This window comes from Narcine bancroftii, chromosome 8 (assembly GCF_036971445.1).
Source record: "Narcine bancroftii isolate sNarBan1 chromosome 8, sNarBan1.hap1, whole genome shotgun sequence".
Lineage (NCBI taxonomy): Eukaryota > Metazoa > Chordata > Chondrichthyes > Torpediniformes > Narcinidae > Narcine > Narcine bancroftii.
Window position 1 is genome coordinate 28,843,272 of NC_091476.1, and position 23,023 is coordinate 28,866,294.

The window sequence follows — 23,023 nt, forward strand, 5'->3', positions numbered from 1 at the left end:
AAAGTTATATAGATCAGCACAGAATTGTGGGATGAAGGGCCTTTACTGTGCTGTAATGTTCTATGTACTTAAAAAAAAAAGATGTAAATGAAAAGAGATTTTATATTAGAAAGAATGGTATTTATGGAGAACTTGGATTAAGATCTAGGGTTCTGGATCAAAGTTCTCCTATGAAATCCATTAACCAGCGCCAGTAAATGACTCAACTTGTTTTCCAAATGATAAAATAGTGGCAGAAAGGTTGAGTTGAACGGCCTGTTTATGGGCTACATGCTCTGAGTAATTCATCTGTCCTTTGAGGGCATGGATGGAGACAAAAGATGTGCTCATATCTTGAGAGTAAGGCACCCTAGTTGACTCTACTTGTCCCTCTGCCCCAACCTTCCCCAACTCAACTGAAAATAAAATCGCATGAAAAAATATACAACACAAGATGATTTCCTACTTTTCAGCTGCTGCTCAGGACTTTATATTTTCCAGGGCTCTCCCAACAAACATTGTTTTATTTTGTTAATGTTCCTGAAGTTGAGGAATAATCACAATGAGACGTTGCGGTTGGATATTGGGGTCATGCAACCATGATGTTGAAGATGAACCACAGGATGGGAAATGTCAGCTGACTGAGTTTGGAACCATGCCTGAATATGTTGAAGCTGCCAACATTCTGGTCTCTTAATCCTTTATATTGATGATTTAGGCTTTGGACTTTGCAATCAAGGAAACATTTTCTAATTTGTAGATGCCACCAAATGTGGAAAGAGGAATAAAGATGTCTGAGATTGCAAATACACCAAACAGTATAAGCAATTTTGCAATGTGAAAAAGACATTAAATGAAAACCATTTTCATTTGTGCAAATTATGCAAACCTGTATTAAAGTTGTTTCATAGTCAATACAGGGTACTTTGTCTAATATTGGTTTCAATTTTGCTACAAGCAGTGGAGAGAATTCAACACTGATACACAAGAATGGTCCAGGAAATTCAAGATGGGTCTCTTTCATGTAAAGAGGATCATGGGAGACTAATCTGTGGTCTTTAAAATGATCTGAAGAAGGAGTGAGGTGAAGGGGGGGGGGTAGTGGGAAAAAGAGAGAGCGAGGGAAGATGCTAAGAAAATCTGTCCACTTATGGGAAGAGCAAAAATAACAACCCCTAAATGTTCTATTGATAAATCAATTCAGATATGGAATTCAGGAGAAATTTCTTGATCCACAAAATGATGGGAATATGAAGTACGCTATCAAATAGTGTTAATTCAACTAAGGGGAGATGAGATAAAATGAGGGAGCAGCAAATCAAGACTTATATGGAGAGAGGCTTGAATGGAGGATATATCTTTTTATTTATGTTTCATGATCTGAACTTTACTGGCAATGTTTATTGACCATGAGAAGGTGGTGCAGAGGTTGTTCTTGAACTATCTGGTGAACATGCTATTGGACAGTGAGCTCTTGGTTGTAGATCCAGTGATGATGAAGGAATCCAGTTGGATTTCCAAATGATAAACAGTGGCAGAAAGGTTGAGTTGAACGGCCTGTTTATGGGCTACGTGCTCTGACTAATTCACCTGTCCTTTGAGGGCACGAAGGGAGACAAAAGATGTGCTGCTATCTTGAGAGTAAGCCACCCTAGTTGACTGCCTCACCCCCCCCCCCCAGTCAGCCTGTGGAGCTTTTCTTCGGTTGATTAAACTTGTGCTCCACCACCATTCAATCCAGTCACGCCACACTCTTCTCAGTTTTGCTGAAGCTTATTACCGTGAACCCGCCCTGAGAAGAATGTTCTCCTTCAGCATGAAGAAGCGGTACAAGGGCAGAATGCTGCAGTGAGTGGTTGTGGTGACGAATACTGAGGAGCCGGGTGAGCAGCCTGTGCTCAAAATTGTTGGCCTCCTGGGGAAAGATCATACTGCAGCAGTCACATCTGCTCTATTTGAACTCTTCCCAAGCTGTTTAATATATGAATAGGCAGTGTGGATAACATAATTATATTTGTTATTCGGAAATATATATCATAGAAATACCTTGTGCTGTGGAACTTTTTTTTGGTGGATGCCATGTTTTTAATTTCCCTCCCATTTTATATTTTAGCAAGGCAACATTCCAGACTTAAATTTAAAGTGATTGATTGCTTTCTAAAATTTTATAAGTGATTATCAGTTGAGTAAGGGGATTTGCGGTTGTTGGACTGCTCTGGATTGAATCTTACATGGGGATGTGCTGAGAAGGACTGGGCAGCTATACACCTTGACCATTCCCTCTTAAGGATTTAGTTATGTTTCGAGACAACACCGAGGGAATAAACCTCTCCATTCTCTGCCAAATGGGAGAGTGAAGGGCAAGACTTGAACCATTTCCCAGCAGCAACTCATTTCCAATGGTCAAACACACTGTTGATCTATTTTATGTTTTGCTTTGTTTTTCAAAGTGAAACATGCTTGAGATGAGCAAATAAACCGATTACTTTTGTTTCCTACCCAAAAGCAAGACTTCTGATTTGTGATATCCAAAATTCGAGTTTTATTTCCCAATACTTTCCATAACTGCTGTGCCTAACTGAAAAAGATGCTCTCTGGAATATTAAGAAATTATTCATCTTCTGCATCTTAATGAGTTTGGCATTTTGCACTGAATTCTAGCTACCTTTGTGCCTGGAATTTGTGCCCACTTTGATGTTGGGCCAGATTTTGATCGTAACAGGCAGACCTCACAGTTTGCTGCTGCCTTGATCTTTCCATTGGAAAGGGCTGAAGGATGTCACTGCACTCCAGGACAGATTACTCAGTTTGCTGAATGTCATGCCCTACACAAATGAGATAGGCTCTGAGAAAATCCGCAAGGTTGATCAGAATCAGAAATTTATTGTCATGGATAAGTCGTGAAATTTGGTGTTTTGTGGCAGCATCAGAATGAAAACATTCATTCATACAGCATTACTATTTAAAAACAAATATTAGTGCACAAAAAGTAAGGCAGTGTCTTTAGTTCAATGATTATTCAGGAATCTGATGGCAGCGGGGAAGAAGCTGCCTTCGTGCCATTGAGCGCTCATCTTCAGGCTCCTGTACCTTTTTCCCCGATGGAAACAGAGTGAAGAGGATGTATCCTGGGTGGTGGGGGTCTTTGAGGATAGAGGCTGCTGCTTTAAGACACCACCTCATGTAGAGGTCCTCGGTGGAGTGGTCTGGTGCCTGCGATGTCTCAGGCCGAGTTAACAACCCTCTGGAGTTTATTCTTACCCTGACCGTTGACAATCTTCATGCAACCAGCCAGAATGCTTTCCACTGTACACCTGTAGAAGATTTCGAGAGTTTTCTGTGACTCTCCTCAAACACCTCACAAAGTATAGCCGCTAGCAAGCCTTCTTTGTGATTGCATCAACCTGGAGGGTGCAGGACAGATCCTCGGAGATGTTGATACCCAGGAATTTGAAGTTCCTGACCCTCTCCACTACTGAGCCCTCGCTGAGGACTGGGTCATGTTCCCCTGACCTCCTTCTGAACTCCATAATCATCTCCTTGTGCTAACTTCGAGCACATTGTTGTTGTTCTATCATTGAATGAGTTAACGAATATACGCTTTCTATATTGAACTGGATGCATGGACATCGTTTGGTACATTGGTCCCCTTTGGTTTTTGTGCTTATAATTTGAACTCCAGGTTGATCAGCATCAGGAGGATACTGTGTGGCTCTTTGTGGTTGTTCATGGGCTGTGGATACTGCAGGAAATTCATTTTATATTCACCCTCCTCATGTGCCATTCAAACTGGTGAGGGCTTAGATTTCTAGCTGACATGGTTAATGCCTCTCTGATGGTAATGTTATGAGGATAGCTCCAATATGATGCTCAAGGACATTGGAATTTAAATCCAGAACATGATTGTACCCAACCTTTAAATTTTAACCTGCCAAAGAGAAAGCTGCTCTTACTCTTCTAGTTGGTCAAGTCTTTGTGCTGGCAAGAGTTGTTGCACTTGACTATTTTTTATTGAACTTTGTGTAAAGGTTTGGTTGGATTGACTATTCATACAAGTTGTAACAGACCACTTTATACTGAATGAGTTGAAGCTTTCTCACTATCCATTGAGTTGCATTGATAGAGAGACACTGGAAGACGCTTTAGCAGCCCTGGCATGTGTTTACAAATGATTAAAGTCAGTCTGGACCCATCACAGCAACACATGCAGCCTCCAATATGCTCTGAGGCCATTGTAATTAATTAACAGATCCAGACAGTTGCTGGTCAATGGTAACCTTGAGGAGCAACCCTAATGATCAGCTGAAGGAACTTGGGTCAGAGCAGCATCCATGGTACAAAAAGCTTTATCAACGTTTTAGGCTGGACCCCCTTCATCAGGGGTTCTGGCCCAAAATGTCAGGAATTCTATTGTTTGTCACTCCAGATTACAGCATCTGTTGTCTCTCGTGTTTCTTAAGTAATCTTTAGCTTAGAGAAAGAGGGATTGGGCAGCAGCGATGCTACTGAATGAGAAAGGCAAGTGGCTGGATATCCACTTTTTGGATAAGGTCATTATCAGGCCTCCTTGGGGTTGGCGTAATTGATTTCAGATTGGGTCATCACTTAGTGGAGTGGCTGTGTTCTGTCTGCAGGGACAACCCCTGAGCTCCCTCTTAACTGCAACCTAAGTTTTTCATAGAACACACATTACATCACAGTACAGGCCCTTCACTCCAAAAAGGTACAGGAGCCTAAAGATGAGCACTCAGCGGCACAAGGACAGCTTCTTCCCCGCTGTCATCAGATTCCTGAATAATTAATGAACCAAAGACACTGCCTTACTTTTTTGTGCAGTTATTTTTATTTTTTAAATTATATGGTAGAGATGTTGTAAGATGGTTATAATATGAATATTTATATGATGATGCCACAAAACACAAAATTTCATGACAATAAATACTGATTCTGATTTTTCCAAATAGGATGAAAAGGAAATACAGCCATTCCCTGGCACATCCCTGACTTCCATTCTGTCCAACCAGTTGAATCTTGAAATGGCATGTAGCAGTCATATACCTATACAGCATTCTTTGCTATCTAATACAATAATGGTTGAATCCAGCATTAAAATTCGTTAGATTTACTTGAATAGCACACATTTATGAAATAGCAACTGAGGGCTGTAATATACACAATACCAGGATATCATTTGACAGTCACTATCGTACACATGCAGCCATACGACCAAGCATCATTTTTATATCTACATATTTTTTCTTTTAAAAATTTATACAGTATTTTTTTATGATGTATGTACAGATGGTCGTAAGTAGGGGAGAGCCTGTAGTATTTTCATTTGCAGCAAGCTGTGACATAAGCATGCTATAACTTGATGTGCCACCGAAGGTGTTTGGTAGGGTTAACATTGGTTTATTAATTTTTTTTATTTTTCACACTATAAACCATATTGACCAAGACACATACAGACATTTTTTCTCTTGAATATATACAGTGTTGTTTTCTCCCATTTTCCCCCCCTCCCTTCCCTCCCTCCCTCAACCCCCTCCCATTCACCCGAAGTTCAATCTATAAGATACATTAAACCCGTTAAACAATGTTGTCACTTAATAAAAATAAACAAGAAACTTTACTGAGTCAGTTCTTTTCGTTGTCTTCTCCTTCTGTCATTTTAGGTGGTGGAAGTCCATGGTAGGATTTCTCTATTGTATTTCATGTATGGCTCCCATATTTGTTCGAATATTGTGATGTTATTTCTTAAATTATATGTTATTTTTTCTAATGGAATACATTTATTCATTTCTATGTACCATTGTTGTATTCTCAAGTTGTCTTCTAATTTCCAGGTTGACATAATACATTTTTTTGCTACAGCTAGGGCTATCATAACAAATCTTTTTTGTGCTCCATCCAAATCTAGTCCAAATTCTTTATTTCTTGTATTACTTCGGAGGAAGATCTCTGGGTTTTTTGGTATATTGCTTTTTGTGATTTTATTTAATATCTGGTTTAGATCTTCCAAAAATTTTCCAAAAATTTTTTCACTTTCTCACATGTCCAAATTACATGAATTTCCTTTTTACAGCGAAAACATCTGTCTGATACTGTTGGGTCCCATTTATTTAACTTTTGAGGTGTGATGTATAGCCTGTGTATCCAGTTATATTGTATCATGCGTAACCTCGTGTTTATTGTATTTCTCATAGTTCCGGAGCACAGCTTCTCCCATGTTTCATTCTTTATCTTTATGTTTAGATCTTGTTCCCATTTTTGTTTAGGTTTACCGTTTGTTTCCTTGTTTTCCTTTTCTTGCAGTTTGATGTACATGTTTGTTACAAATTTTTAAATTATCATTGTGTCTGTAATCACATATTCAAAATTGCTTCCTTCTGGTAACCTCAGATTGTTTTCCAATTTGTCCTTCAAGTAGGTTTTCAGTTGGTGGTGATGGAAAATCACAGCAGCTGGAAGCCATGTAGTCACTTTCTAAAACCAGTGCACCTGTGGTAACAGACAGTCAGACCCAATTCTGAATCCTGAGAGAGCTGCTGCTTCATTTGGAAGATGCAGCAGCTTTTGGAAGTCCACTGGTCGCTCCCTCTTACAGTGCCCCTGAGGTCAAACATCGAGCCTTGTTCTCTCTTTGCTGCATAATTTTTGTTGATTAGTGGTCGTGCTCTGAAGAGTCCTGGAGCAGACTCTTTTGTGGGAGATTTGACAGGGGTACAGCCTGGAGCAAGGACTGTCAAATGATAAGCTTTGAAATGGAGCTAGAACTAATATTAACTCTGGAATAGTGGACCATGCTGTGTTATGGCTCGTGAGTATTGTGTTGGCTTTTGGTAGTTGTGGCTGAATATAGCGCCACTAACTCAAATCTTTAGTTTTAAATAACTTGAAGAAGGGCTCAGGCCCGAAATGTCAGAAATATATCTTTACCTCTTATGGACGCTGCGAGACCGGCTGAGTTCCTCCAGCATTCCTGTGTTTTTGATTTTGAATAAGAGAGCCAATAAACTAAGGAGCACCTGAGTCTGATGACTTTGAGTGTTATAATTCACTCTGGAGCAACTAATGTTATTGAAAATTGACATGATTAAATATCAATAGTTTTACTAAAATGATTTAGTCCTTTTTGATTTAACAACAAAACTAAATAAACACAATAATCATTGGAGATAATTATTTTGAATTTTAACCCTTTTTGTGCTTCATGTCCGATCTTTATTTTCTGTTAGTGCCTTGGTGAGGCTGTGATAATTTTTTTAAAATCAGTTTTATATAGGTTGATTTTTAATCACAAATGCAACTTCTCTCAATTACTTAGCAATGTCCCAGAAGAATCTTTTTCACTTCACAAGTATAAATAGAACCATGCTGTTTCTGACTTTCTATCAACTCAGTCTTCAACGATTATACCTGTATCATAGGCAAGATTGAAATTCATGGTGCTTGGTATGTTCTTTCATACAAACTCTGTCCTATCCTTCAGGGTGGTCTATATGTTTTCTTCAGCAACCCATGGAGCTTGGAAGAATATGGGTGTCAATGTTGTGAGAACTGTGAGGGTTATCGTTGTAAATTCTGAAGTAAATGAACTGTATGAAATAATCATTTCATGATTGTTCAAGGTAAATTCTAACTGCCATTTTCTTGTCCACTTTCCTAGTTAATCCAGACCCTTTTGTTGGTCACTACTCATTATACCATCACTTTTGGTGTCTTCTGTGAATTTACTAATCCTGCCATCTTCATTCTTGTCCATCGTTAATGTCGATGACAACTAACAGATGACGCAGCACCCACACCATCGATCATTTGCCTCCATTCTACATCCATTACTACAAAAGAAAAAAAACTGCTAGAGGAATTCAGTGAATCGAAGGGATCATCAACCTTTTGAATCGTGCCTGAAATCAGAACTCGTTTCTTCCTTTGCCTCCAAAGATGCTGCTTGACCCTCTGTGTTTCTGTAGCAGTTTGATTTTTACTCATATCCATAATCTACAGTCTCTTGTGCCTCCAAGATACTCTCTGCCTCTTAGCACCAAGCCAATTTTGTATCCAGATTTGCCAACTCACTCTGGGTTCCATGTGGTCTGGTCTTCTGGACCAGCTACCATGCAAGACCTTGTCAAGGATCTTGCTAAAGTCCATGACCACAACATCTACTGCCCTGCCTTTGCCAAACCTCTTGGCCATCTTGTTATGTACTCAGATAGCATCAATAGAAATTAGCCAAGTAGGTGTTATATTTAAATTAATATTTTAATTAATTTCCATTAATATAATGCCTTATCTAACTTATCTAAACTTATCTAATTTAACTCCCAACTATGTGCAAATATATGTGTGTGTGTGTGTGTGTGTGTGTGTGTGTGTGTGTGTGGAAATACCCCAAGCTATTACAGCTTAAGCTCAATTCTGGAGCATCATTTTAAAGTTCAGTCTCAGAAATCTAATGTTGTCATCCAGACTGTTAAATTGAAGCAAATAAGTGTTTACAAATGAGGTGGAAGTGACAGACTGTTGTAAACTCACAAAATTCTTGTTGAGTTGCTTTCTGAGAAATGTCCTTTCAGATGAGTGGTAGTCAAAATTCCCTTTTTCCTTTTCTAGGGAAAATGTATTGAGTGGCTTTCACAAAGCTTCCAGAACCCTTTCGTGGGTCAAGAGAAATGACTGTCACAGTGATCACAATGGGGTTTAAACAATTTCCCTTCAAAAATGACCTTTCCTTTGGCCACATGAAGCCGCTTCAGGACAGTATTCCTCAGAGAGCTGCTGCTCCTGTGCTGCTTCCTTAAAATGGCCCCTGATCAAACAGTGTATGATTTCTTTAATATGTTGGTCACATGGTCTCTGCACCTGTGTTCCTGGCATAATTTTTCTTCTTCTCAGATGTAGCAAATTTGAGTACACGCTGTCCCCAGCCTGGCCACTCACGGTCAATCTCCAAAGCTTGCAGGGCTTGCTGCTTGATTTGTTCTCTTAAAGTGACAGTCCCATTAAAATGAAAATTAACTGGGATCATGTAATAATCTCTTCAAGCTAATCATGTTTATTAGACATATTTCCCACCCTCGAAGACATACTGATTTTTAATCAGCCCTCGTCTTTCCAAATGCAAATAATTTGTGTCCCTTAGAGTTGTCTCAATAACTTTCCCACCACTGATGCAAGGTTCACTGGCCTGTAGTTCTCTTGCTTCTCCCTGCAACTTTTCTTAAATAGAGGTACAACATCCTTCAGTCTTCCAGTTTCTCACTTGTAACCAATGGAGATATAGAAATCTCTGCCAAAGCACCAGCAATCTCTCCTCTTGCTTCCCATGAGATCCGAAGATGCACCCAATCAGGTCCCAGGGGTTATCCACCTTCATGTGTTTCAACACCTCCAACTCTTCCCCCACAATGTTGCCATCATCCAAGAATCACTGAACCCTCTCTGGATTCCCTAGGAAGACAGAAGACAGATGAGCAGTACAGGCAGTCCCTGGGTTAAAAACTTCCAGATCATGAACAACTTGTACTTATGAAAAGGCTGATCCACAATTCGCGTGGGTGCATAATGTTACCCCACGAACAATAAATAAGAACCGTAAGTATCTGTTCCACCTTGTGTATAAATTCGGCTTATGGACAGACCCAGGTAATGGAACTTGTTTGTAACCTAGGGACTGCCTGTATTCAGTGAAGACCTTGCTTAGATCATCACACTGATCTTTAAGGCAACATACTCTCTTCCTAGCAACACTTTTGTTCTTAATATACATAGAATCTTTTAGAATTCTCCATTATCATAGGGATATCTCATGACCCCCTTTTTCCCTCTTAATTTCTTGCTTACTTCTATACCTGTTAACTGGCTTGATCTCAGCTGCTAATATTTGGCATAGACCTCCTCCTTTTTACTGACCAGCTTCTTACTATCTCTTGTCAACCAATGTTCCTCAATCATGCCAGTACTGCCTGTTCCTCAACCATTCTCCACAATAGCTATAATTTCACAATCCCATTTATCCCCTTGCAGGCTCTTTGCTTCCTCTTCATTTTTCTTCCAAGCTCTGTGGAGTCAGCAAGTAGTTATCATTTTGTTATGTGTAAACTCTTCACATGGGTGAATCATGTGATTTTTGATGATAAATCCTACTTGACCTTTTCATAATTTTGTGAAATGAAAAAAAAAAGTTACTTAATTGATTTGTCCTCCATTTCAAAATAAAGTTGATGTTTCTGTGTGGGATAACATATTTTTTTGAGGCGGGGTGTATATTAAATGCAGTTGAGGTTGACACCAATCTTCTGCTTGCCTTCGATATAGTCAAAGTCAATATTGCAACAAATTATAAAATTAAATAAATGCAAAATCTCACCAAGCTATCATTCCTTTAAATTGCAGGAGATTATGCAAATTTATTAAAACTTTCATCATAAAACAGTATTACTATAAACTTCTAGCAACATTAATATGCAATCCATTCAGCTTCAAAGTCAGCTGGCAGTAACTGTGAGATAATGAGAGACCTGGATTGCAATGAAATTCTGCTTTCTGTAACATTTCACTGCAAATAGTAACACTGACAGATGCAACTTAATGTACTTAGCATAAGCCAAGAACTTTTTTGTCTCATGGGACTAACTCAGTGACAAGAACAAACTTAAATACAAAGAAATTAAATTTGTATCCTTTTCTATATTTATATGTTGATTAGAATTCAGAAAAGCACAAATTACTGTGTGGTACATTTTTTTCAGTATTTATGCTGAAATTATCAAAGATGATTTTGAAATAATCCTGAGCAGAAAAACAGGTTACGGCTGAGGCTCATCTTCATGTTCTCACGGATCCATCAACACTGTGATGTAGCTGAAATGAACATACTTGGCAAATAATCCAGTCAAGTGGATGCTGGGAAAAAACATCATCGATATCGTTCATCCCTTCAGAGGCATTTGATGGGCTGTCAGGGAAGAGCAGGGAATCCGATTAGTTGGAGTGCTCTTTCAAACACCTGGTGCAGGTAGGATAGGTCAGATTTCAGATTTATTGTCGGAGTACATACACGGCGTAACATACAACCCTGAGATTCTTTTTCCTGTGGGCGAGTCAGAATTACCACTTATTGCAGTGCAAAAAAAAACTGACTCCATGTACACATGTAAACACTTAAATAAATTTTATCTGTGCAATACAGAGAGAGAGAGAGAAAAATCAATTGCACAAGGAATAGTCCTTAACTGAGTCCCTGATTGAGTTTGTTGTTGAGGAGTCTTATGGCGGAGGGGCAGCAGTTGTTCCCCAACCTGGTGGTTTGAGTCTTGTTGCACCTATACCTCTTTCTAGGGAGTAGCAGCGAGAACAGCATGTGTTGGATGGTATGGATCCTTGATGATTGCTGCTGCTGTCCGACGACAGTGTTCCCTGTAGATGTTCTCAATGGTGTGGAAGATTTTACCTGTGATGTCCTGGGTTGTGTCCACTACCTTTTGCAGGGCTTTACACTAGGGCATTGGTGTCACCATACCAGACAGTTAGCACAGTTTCCATCACACATCTGTAGAAATTCACCAGGGTTTCCGATGTCATGCAAAACCTTTGCAAACTTCTGAGGAAGTAAAGGTGCTGATGTGCTTTCTTCATGATGCCATTTGTGTGTTGGCTCCAGAAAAGATCATCTGAGATTGAGACCCACAAGAATTTAAATTAGCTCACCTTCTCCACTTCTGATCTATCAATGATTGTACACCTGGTTTTCCCTGCTTGAAGTCAACAATCATCTCTTGGTTTTGGTGACATTGCGTGCGAGGTTGTTGTTGATGCACCATTCAGACAAGTTTTTAATCTCTCTCTCTTCTGTATGCTGATTCATCACTTCTTTTTATACAGCCCACTACAGTGGTATTGTCAGCGAACTTGTAGATGGTATTGCTGTCATACAGAGTCCTAGGTGTATAGTGAGTGGAGCAGGGGGCTAAGAACATGCCCGGTGTTCTTCCGGTACTGATGGAGATTGTGGAGGAGATGTTCTTACCAATTCTCGCTGATGTAGTCTGGAGGTGAAGCCCACAGAGTCTGGAGATCAAACTATCTCCTTCCATGGAATATGCTTTTTACTTTCTTTAAAGTTCTTAACAATATAATTATGTTAGTCATATTATCAAGATTAAAGCTATCATATTTTTTAATAGGGGAATGTTTAATTTCTTTTGTCTCATACAGTAAGATTAGGCCTTGCCCTTCAAACTCTGAACTCTAACTCAAATTGTCCTTCATACCCTGCCCTCTGTTTTATTAGGAGAATGAAATAATCCACTGTGTGGAAATACTCCTTCTGACATTCTGTATTCTGATTACACTGGACAATGAAGATTTTGCTTCCTGAACACTTTTGGATGTATTTTATGAATTTTGGAAAGCTGATCACAAAAATCACCTTAAAATTTTCCTATCACGTACCTTTTTTAGATGTAACGATATTTGTGATTTCCTGCCATTTTTAAAGTCTACTTCAAGCATACAAAGCCATGAAGTGCAAGGTCATTGACAATTCATTTTCTGCATTTGCACACGGACTTCGTAGAAACTGGACATCCGTGTTAATGCCATCCATCTGGAGAGTGCCCAGACAGAAAATAAGATGTTGTTCCTCCAATTTACGGGTGGCTACTTTTTTAAAAATTAATTGAACACTTTTTAATTGGACAGTGTTTAAAATTAATTATCCTTCCCTTTTCTTGGGAGTGAAAAATCTCATCACTTGACTTTTGTTCACATTTACAAATTGTTAAAGAAATGAAATTATGCTTGTGCAAAAATGTATGTTATTTCCATCAACATTTTTCCCTTGTATGGTGTACCAAGTTTTTGGATAAAAATGAAGACACGGATGTGAAGTATGTCCAAATTTGCTGCGAATTCATGTAGTGTTTAAAATTCTCCAGGGAGTTTGGATGTTACAAACCCTTCAAAAGAAAGTCAGAAACCCAATGTTTACTCTTTTTTCCCTCCCCTCACAACTTAATTTTCAACTAATTTAATTTATTAAACGCATTTTATTGTAATGTTTGAGAATTAAGTCCATGGGAGAAAGACTAACCGTACTATCTTTCCCATCCTTCAGAATGGCACAGTTGTGTCCAGATTTAGGACAATGATCTGCCCTTGTGTTGTTGGAACGGTTCTGCCCCACAGAAATCCACCGGTGCTCCCAAAAAGTCTGGGACAGCCTTTGGATCAGTGACGTCATCTGAGTTCTCTAAAGAGCTCTGAAGAATGCTAGCATTTAACTTCCACAGTCGCTGAGCCCTGAACTTGTCAACAGGAACAACATCAATCATGCTTTATGCATTGGAGGGTCTTCCATATCTTGACTCCATCATGGGGCAGGAACAAGCTCCACTTAAAATAAAAATGGTGATAGCCACGTACTCTACTATGCCAAGTGTGGTCAAAATACAGAATTTTTCTGTCATCCAGAAAGATCCAAAAAATATTAAAATCTGTTCAAAATCAAAATTATATTTTTTGTTTGAAATTAAATAAAGCCCAAAACTCTTAAAACACATTGAATATTCAACTAGCTTCAAGAAATTCTTAGTTACCCAAGTCACTAGCAAACCTGCTGCATGATTTCTTTTCTATAAATAGTGGTAAATTATTGAAGCTTCATGGCCTTTCCCCTGGAGTTAGCGTGCATAGCCAGGTACGCTAGAAACAGAAACCAGTTGTGGGTCTTTGCATTCATGAGAATGTGAAAGTATTGAATGTACCTGTGATGGGGGCTGGGCTTTGAAACAGGAGTGTGATGAAGGGGTTACAGAGGGTGGGTGTGCAGTAATCTTGCTGAAAATATCAGACCCTTTTTGCACAGATGTACTTTCATTTCTTCAACAACTTCTAAATGTGAACCTATGTCGAGTGATGAGTTTTGTCAACCCAAAGGAAAGGAAAGGGAAGGAGAATTAATTTTAAAAATAAAAGTCAAATTATTATTTCTGGTAAGGCAAACAATAATCAGAATGTCAGAAGGAGTATATCCACCTAGTGGAGTTTTTCATTCTCATGGTAAATGCAGGAAATAAGGAATGCTCTAGTTTGAAATGAATATGAGGGGTCTAGATTATTCAATGTTAATTTTAAAAATCATATCCATCATAAATGATGAGATTTACGGACACTATTATATTCTTCAAAAGAAGAGTGAAAGTAATTGAATAATGTTTTTTGTATTTGACAATTTAGTTAATTAAGTTTTGAATTCTCTTCAGTATTTGTTACAATTGGGTTGTTTGTTTTCATATTGGAGATTGAAAAGCGGTTGTTGCTGTAACATCCACCTAATTTCTCAGCGGTGGATGAATGGTCAACCTAACAAGGACAGGCAAAATCTTGTAATCACAAATAATATTACTAATGACTTCTTTCTGGCCATGCGTGGCTTGGCTTTTTCCAAAATCTTTAATTCTAAGTTATTGTCTTCCCCCCCCTCTTTGGGTGAGCAGCTTTGCATAACCCAGAGATTTTGTCTGTGGGAACAAGCTCAACAGTCAGCTGCCACTGTGGAGTCCCATATCTTACTGCTGAGTAGTTGCATTGCCTTAACTTCACCACCCAGCTCCTGTCCTCACAGGCTGCTTCTCTGTACTGAACCACGGGCCATACTTGGCTGTGAGATTGCTTGAGAAGGACAGGGTTTTGCACAAGACCAATCAGAGCAGTGTGAAACCTCATGGATGTTTCTTTAAAAGTAGCACTATGAGCATTGGGTTGGAGGACCAAAAATACTTAATCATATCAGTGTAAAAAGAGTTACTGACAAAGTTGTGTCCAATCATATATGAATTTTACACAGCCAGTTCATTCTGGGACATTTTCTACTTTTTTCCGGAATGTGTACTCTGTAAAAAGCACAGAAACTGAATGGGGGTGTCATTCCACACCTGTCTTTTTACTGCAAAGGGACCTAGTACAATTCCCAGAATGCCTGCAGTGTAAAATGTACTTCAGGCATTCTGGGACTAACTCCGCTAATTCATATGACATTGTGATGACCTTTGATGGCGCGTAATGTGCGCGACATTCTAGTGCAAGATTTGAACATTTGAAACCAACAGTTAAGTCAGTTATCAGCATGGAGCAGCTAACAGTCAGTTCACAGCATCAATTGACCATGATGTCTGTCAACAGGAGCGATTCTGAGATCCGCAAGCTCCTCACTATCTGTGCAGAGAACAAAATAAATAGCCACATAATGGACACGGTGAGGGATGGGCTGATATTAGATTGGGTTGCATTAAAAATGAGAAAAGGGGGTTTAGTCGCGACAAATTCCAGGTGATTAGCAAGCCTTAGTAGGAAGCACTGTTACGGAGTCCAGAGGACCCCCAAAACCAGCAGCAATAGATTGGCACCACAACACAGGGTTACTTAAACAAAAGTAATTTTTAATTATATTTGAACAAGAAAACAGAATTTAACATTACTAAACCTACCTATCTAACCCACTTAATCCCCCCCTCTAATACTAAGAGCAGGAGTGTGTAATGTATATTTAAGATTAGGAAAGTTCTTTGGATCACAGTCCAATCTCACTGGTTGCAGGCAATTCTTGTACTGTGCACAGAGGTTAGCATTAACAAAGTTCACCAGGTTTTGGTGTTTAACAGGCAAATGGTTACCATTCAGAAGGGTTCTTGCTGGTTTTCAGAAAGAGATTCATTTTCCAGGACATCCACAACTGATTCCTTCTCAATCAGTCTTGCTGGTGAAACATTCCCCCTTCAGGGTTCTCCAGATGATCCTCTTTCTTTTAAGTTACCTTTCAGCCTGCCAATCTTCTCCTTTGACCAGGAAGCCTGCCAAAGTTTGCCAGCTTGTCCCTCTGGAACTGATTTCTGTGTCTCCTTCTCTCTCATTCTCTCCCTCTCTGAGAGCAAAGCTGTTCTCTCTCTGCCTGGAAAAATCACATGCTCTCCTAGGCAAGCTGTATGTTGATTCTTTGTTGCTCCTCTGTTAAAAGCACTGCAAAAGTCCTGCAAAAATTCTGTTTTAGAGCAAGCTGCTCTAGCAATTCCTCCCAAGCCACCTCTAAATACTTTGTCACAGCACCATCAGGTAAATTACCTTAATGGTAAGAGTGGCAGGGGGCGATTGGACTGACCATATTTTGAACTTTGTTATGCTCTCTGGGGCACAAGCCATTCAGCACACTAAGGAGGAACATTGATGATCCATCATCCCCTGATATGGTTCCAGATGCGTCTCCCTTCTCCAGCAGCAATCCTGATGCCAGAGTCCCGAGTGGCATGGAAACGGAGCTGGGCAATACAGCACCTGTACCTCAAGGGCAACCAGGTAAAAACTTATTTCTTTCTCGTGATCAACCAATTTTGTCATGTTTTGTCAGTGTGTCTGTCCATAAAGAGTGGTCTTTCTAATGTAGCTTGTGCTCTATTGCTTTCCAGGGTGCCAGCCACCTAAGATGAGACCAAGACCTACCAAGGGACAGGTGGTGACCTGGGAAATGAAGGAGATGGTGCACTCATTGGACCATGAGGATGCTGAAAGTGAGTGTTTTCAACAGGAGGTGCAGAGGGCTCATGAAGAGCAGATGAAGAGAGAGGCTCAGGAGGTGGAGATGGCAGCACATGAGGCAGACAGATGTACCCGCTCAGAGGAGATGGCAGGGTTTGGACAAAGGTTCAAAGATTTCTAGCAAGAAATGCAAAATCAAGCCTCATGTCACGAGGGACATGATGACTCGAATGTCACCCTCTGCTCGTCATCTTCAACTTCCCATGTCACTGCCACAAACTACCGTGTGACAGTACCACACTCATCAACCCCATAGCTAATATTTCTATCTGACACCCAGCAAAGTGACCTCATGCAACCCTCAGACAAAGCATATGAATCTTTTCAATGTCCTTTGGCTTCCTCCCTCCTCCAGCTGCTGCAGTGGTGTGACTTTTGCAAGTGGTCATCGATGAATGGTTTTATTGCACAGTTGTAAATTGTTAAATGCAGTTGAATTAAAAGTTTTTATTTTTATTTACATGTCTCCTGCTCACTACTATTCTATGACAAGTGCATTAAATACATCTACTAAAAGCTGTCGTTTACTAGCTTAATTTCTTACAGAAGGGACACAATTGCCTCACTGATCTCCTGGATACTGTGTGCTTGTCCACCCTGATAAGCAACTATGCCATTTCCTAAGGGAGATCGTGTAGATCAGTGTTCCACTCAGGCAAGAAGTGTTCCTTGTTGATCTCACATGTTGTGAGATGCGCAGATGACACAGAATCCACTGGCAACAACAAAGTCAGATACAAAAGTGTTTCAGATATCAAGTCACTTGGCCAGACCCCTCCAGCAGGTTTTAGACGTCTGAATGCATTTTCCACCACAATCTTTGCGAAGTTCAAATGCAAGTTATAGCTCTGCTGCCATTGATCAAGCGTATTGCGGTTAGTGAACACCTTCATCAACCACTTCCTCAGTGGTTAAGCTGGGTCTCCGATTAGATGCACAGAAATCTCCACTCATTAACAGTTTTAGATTTCTATAGGCATAACAATGTAGATGTATAAGTTGCTTATACACCTTCTGAGAATGACATAAATCACTATACAGTGGGATACATTAACTTACCTCACGTGTGAAGAGGTACCCACCTTGATCCTTGGTCTTTCTATAGATGGGCGAGTTGGCTTAAACTAGAGCATCATGGTTACGCCCAGGCCAACCCACATGCACATCTATGAAGCTGGAACAACAAGAGGTCTGTGTTTAGATGAACATATGAAGCACATTAATTAATAAAGCGCAAAAATTGTAACTCAGGGCATGATCCTTACCAGTCGTTGTGATCTCCAACCGCCTGTAGAACAATGAAATGCCAGCCTTTCCTATTGTAGTAGGCTAGTGGGCCCTCCTGGGGGGGATGTGTGTGCCAGCACACATCAGACACCCCCATTCTATAAATGCATCCATTGTCCCCTGGAGTCGAGCACCACTCGGCAGGTTAACAAAACAGGGCCCTCTTTAATGCTCCTGTAACTTGGTGTGCTAATACACAGATAGTGGCCACACCAGAACCAGAGACAATGTATGGATCAATATTCACATGGGGTAGCAAACCACCACAAGGCAACAGCGAGTCTAAGCTGAAGTTCCAGAGGTTATCACCAGTTTGTTGTTTTGTACCTCAGATGTGGCTCAGAGATCCAAAACAAAGTCAAAAGTATCCTGAGCTCTCCACTCACCTTCATCAAAATTTTTATCCTCATTTTTCTTTCTGACAGCAGCGTAAATTGACTCACAAGAAGGAAACATCTCCGTCTACGGCATCTAAGGTCTGCGTGCATTTCTGCATCAAACTCCTCCCCACTACTATTCAAATCCTCCTCCAATGTATTTCTGATCACACAAACACATTGCTCACACGGATTCTGCATCATCTGCGCATCATGAAGTCAGGCATGATAGCCTGGGCTCAAGTGTGCTATACGTGTTCCCTGCTAGCAGGATAAGCACATCAAGATCTACCGCTGTTTTGTTTTGAAGGTTATGTCGGACGTGTATGTTATACATCACAGTCGACGTCGACACAGTGGAGTTGCATATCCTGCTTCTTTCGATACCGCGGTGCTGTGTAAAAAGGCACACTGACCTGGAAAATTGCAGGTTTTGCTCGTTCAGTATGAACGAACAATGCCGGCACATTGGAAGATCTTCATTACGGAAATATCACAGGATTGCTGTGTTCGAAAAAGAAACCTATTAGGTTCAAACAAGCTTCTCCTTTCTGCACAAAGTCACATTCACTGTTCTGGAGCTTTGCATGAAACTTGCTGAATACCTTTTCAAGTACTCAGAGTTCTGGTTTAAATAAAAATGTTCGATCATGTGGACAGTGTTTAAACCCCTTTTAACATCTTGCCTCCGGTTCAGGTGACCTAACCTGAAATATTTTGGATGGAACTTTACACTATAAAGCAGAGTGGTGCATCCAAAAGGGTTCTTGTGAATACTATTTTATAATGGGTTTTCTTAATTTACTTTAAATTGGACCCTGCCAATTCAACATACTGATGATGTGACATGGCCAAGATTATGGTCTGTCATCCACAATTTGGTTCACTCTCACCTTGGATACCCCGTTATTTTTCCAAAAAAAAAGGACCACATGTGTCTGTCAAAAAGATGATCGCCTATATTAATTTAATAGAAGTCATCCTTCCCAGGTGGGAAAAACACCATAATCAAAATATTGTCCTTGGGTTACTAATAATATTAGCCCTGTCTAATGGAAGGTGAATGTAATGATTTAATAATTTTTGTAGTTTGTCAGCTTTTCTGGATGAAAAATGTATTATGTATTTGGAGGGTAGATGGAGGGTAGCAACAAATGTGTTCCAGTGAGTTAGCTACTTGTGTCACAGAGCATAACTTTACCAACATTTTTTAATGTAGATTACTCGGTGAAAAAAATACAGAATATAAACACTATATGATAGCAAAATCTTGTTCTCATGCACTCCAACAAGAGATGTAATATATGTTTAATTATTAATGTGCAAATATTAACAATAATAACTGATACTTTACAGTCAAAAATAGAGTTACAAGATGATGTGCAACATATAATTTTTTCAGAACTTATGACTGTATAAAATAATACTTTCTTTAAGGAAATGAAAAGTTCTTTAATAAAATAAATGGTTTAAGTTTGCATTGGGGCTCTCTGACATGCAAATTGTTTCTAAACCAACCGTTACTTTGTGCTTCGTCGGATAGATGTATCATGAAAAGGTTCATGGATAGCTTAAAAAAAAAGGCTCTGGGAACAAAGTTGAGTATCAATCCCTGAAAAGAACTAATGTCCTTCAGGACAAAGGAAATGAAATGAACAGGACTGAACACCAGCGATGAACCATATGTTAGCACTAAAGGCTGAAGTAAACACACTTCTCATTGGAAATGAAATGCAGCCAAAGACATTTTACTCAAGTATAAAGCTGAAGCCTAAATTTGGATTTTGGGGATCTATTTTTATATATAACATGTGGGACAAAACGTAGCTTAGGAACTATGAAAGAATATGAAAACAACACTTGAGGACTGCACAGATGTCAAAGACATTACTCATTCTGTGCCAATACTTAAAAAAAAAACTGCTTCAGCTCATGAATTAGCCATGCACAACTTTGTACTTGAGCTGAACATGTTAGCAAGCGTTTTGCATTGGTAATTAGTACTTTAAACCACAGGAGAGTACTGCTTTTGGAACAGTGACAGAAAATTGATCAGTTTAAATCGCCATAGTAACTGGTATGCCCTTATATTTTCTGCTATGCTGAGCATATTATGCCTTTTGAAAGTTAAGAAATGTACTTGAAGTGTTCTGATAAACTACTCAATATGGCAAGTAAATAAATGGAGAGGGAAAGAGGTAATGGAGAAAGGGATGTTTCATGAACTGCCCAGCATCTGATAACAGCAAAAGTGTTCACTGGTTGTCATGACATTTCTTTTGGAAAATGTGATGTATGGAAACACCTTAAAATTAATACAAAGTGCACAGAGCTTTATGACAGTGTGAACCTGTCACATTTATAATGGCAGACAATAAGTGATGATTTATGAGCTGTCACTATGGCTACAAAACCTCGCGGTGCACTTTGGCTACTTTATAATAGAGTTTTACAGACTTCTGGGGTGTTTGTTGGAGACCTTTCAGAAAGTCTTCCAGTATCTTAATCCATTCGGATTCATTTAAATAGTATGCAAACGACACAGAAATTTCAATGGGAAAGAGGTATTCCGAGGTCTTGTTTTGTCATTCAATCTAACCAGTTCTTCTTATTGAATGCAGAATATTCTGGAAGGCTATTTTAATATTTAACAAATTTCTTAGTTTGTCTTTTTAATAATTTAATACATTGGATCTGTACGTTTACCCTTTGTGTATAGAAATCATCACTTGGATAATGTGGTGTACTTGGTCTTTGTGAAGCCGTGCTGAGCTGTTTGTGTAATGCATGGAATACAGCTCCTACAAAACCCTTTGGGCAGTGTGCTTATGTTACCAAGAACATGTCAGAAGGTGCAAGGGCCTATAAATAGACTGATAGAAAATAAAATATGTTGGAAAAGGCTTGGGGTAAAATAAAGATTGTTGCAGATTCCACAAATCTAATGGATCCATTTAATCCAACAGAGATACCAAGATGATGTCTTGTTCCATTAATTAAATGCAAAAGTTAAAACTGTCCAGGACAGTATCACATCCTAAATACCTCTTAAATATCTGGATGCACCATCCGGTATGAATCTTTACCTGATATTGATAGCTCCTGCGAATTGGTCACATTTGAATGCTAGAATCTAGAGGAGATAAAGCAAACTGCTGGAGGAACGCAGTGAAAGTGTCATTGGATTATTCTCTCCAATTAAAGTCAAAATTAAATTCCCATGAAGGGAAACGGACAGTCGACCTTTCAAATCAAACCTTGCTTTAACTCTGACCCACTGTTTGTTTTTGGTCACCTTTGAGTTTCCTTGCACCAGGACTCCCTTCACCGGAAAATAGTCTCATGTGGTACAGATCACATGCCCTTGATAAGTTTGGGGGGAAAATACTGAGGTTTTTTTTGTACGAGGTTGATCAAGTTGTGTCACCTTTTGCCCTACTTTTGAGCCATTGGTGAAAAAGATCAGCTTTAAGGAGTTTCTCCAAGGAAACCAGAGAGCTGGAGGTTGGAAGGGAAGTCAAGAGCTTAGATTCTTGGCATTTGATCTAAAGCCACTCCTTGGGGTGTCAGAATTTTAAGAGCAAGAAATTTGGACAATTATGTGGCCGAAGAAAATGTCAAAAAGAGGAATGGATGAGGTGGTTGGGGTGGGGTTTAGACTCATTGAAATTTAGAAGATGAAGCTTTACCTTGGAAATTGGAATGAGGCTGGATAAGAAAATGTCAAAAAGAGGAATGGATGAGGTGGTTGGGGTGGGGTTTAGACTCATTGAAATTTAGAAGATGAAGCTTTACCTTGGAAATTGGAATGAGGCTGGATGGCGCTACATGTATGTTTCAACAGCTTATGAGCTGAGGTAGGTTGATGTAGAGCAATATTACTGAAATAGACAGTCTTAGTGTCGACACTTAGTCATTAGGTCAAGTCAGGGTCAAAATGGTTGGGAATAATCCAGTTCAGTTTCACACAGTTGCCTGAGGGATACATGCATGTAGAAATGATAATAGAAGAGATTTCAAAGTGTCGGTAATGATGTATCATTGCCTGTCTTCAGAAAAAAAAAACACAAGTACTGCTCTCCTGGGCTCAACACCTTTTGAGTACTGCAAGGTGCACCAGGCTGTGTTTTGATTCTAGTGACAATTCTCGCATTAAACTGAAACATTCATTGTATTTCTTTCTCTGTAGATACCCTTTGAGTGCTGAGAATATTTTCCGTTAATAGTTCAGAATTTATCATATTTTTGACATGAGCATCAAATGAAAATAATTTTGTGTACATCATATCGTTGTAAGTTTCTTCAGGTTTGATATGGACTGAGTATTTATAAAACTTTTATTTATTTTTTGCTGCTCAAGAAGTATTTCCCATTCATTTCTAAACATAGGAAACAATCAGAAACAGGGTTTTAAAAAAAACTTTGACAAACTGTCAGAAGGCCATCAGATGGTCTCTGAACCAAGTCTAGTTTCCAGAAACTTGCCTGTTCTGCTTTGCAAAAGGACTGCAGCTGGCTGAAGCTTGTTAAGATCTGCATAGCTGCTGTGGTAAACAACACAAGATCTACCACAATGCTTGGGAATGTAATATTTTTCTAAAAGCTTTATGTAACAGATAAGATTTAAAGATTAAGTGCAGTACTATTTAATGAAGACTCAAGCTTCATCTTTTTTTTAGTACGATAGCAGGCCCTTCCAGCCCATGAGTCGAGCTGCTCAGGAACATCAATTAACTTACAGGCTTCGCTTGTTTTTGGAGGGTTGGAGGAAATCCACATGGACA

The 23,023-nt window shown here is 39.4% G+C and overlaps 1 protein-coding gene across 5 annotated transcripts in view; it reads left to right on the forward strand.

The window, feature by feature from the left end:
• Positions 1 to 23,023, forward strand: part of dacha (dachshund a) — a 404,574-nt gene that overhangs the window by 122,096 nt on the left and 259,455 nt on the right. Inside the window, exon 1 of one of the 5 annotated variants that reach the window (XM_069893414.1) lies at positions 10,782 to 11,002. The exons of the other annotated variants lie outside the window; for them this stretch is intronic. Coding sequence (XP_069749515.1) covers positions 10,938 to 11,002 — 65 coding nt within the window. The 5' untranslated portion in view covers positions 10,782 to 10,937. Of the gene's footprint in view, positions 1 to 10,781; positions 11,003 to 23,023 lie in introns of those variants that run through there. 5 annotated transcript variants of the gene reach the window in all.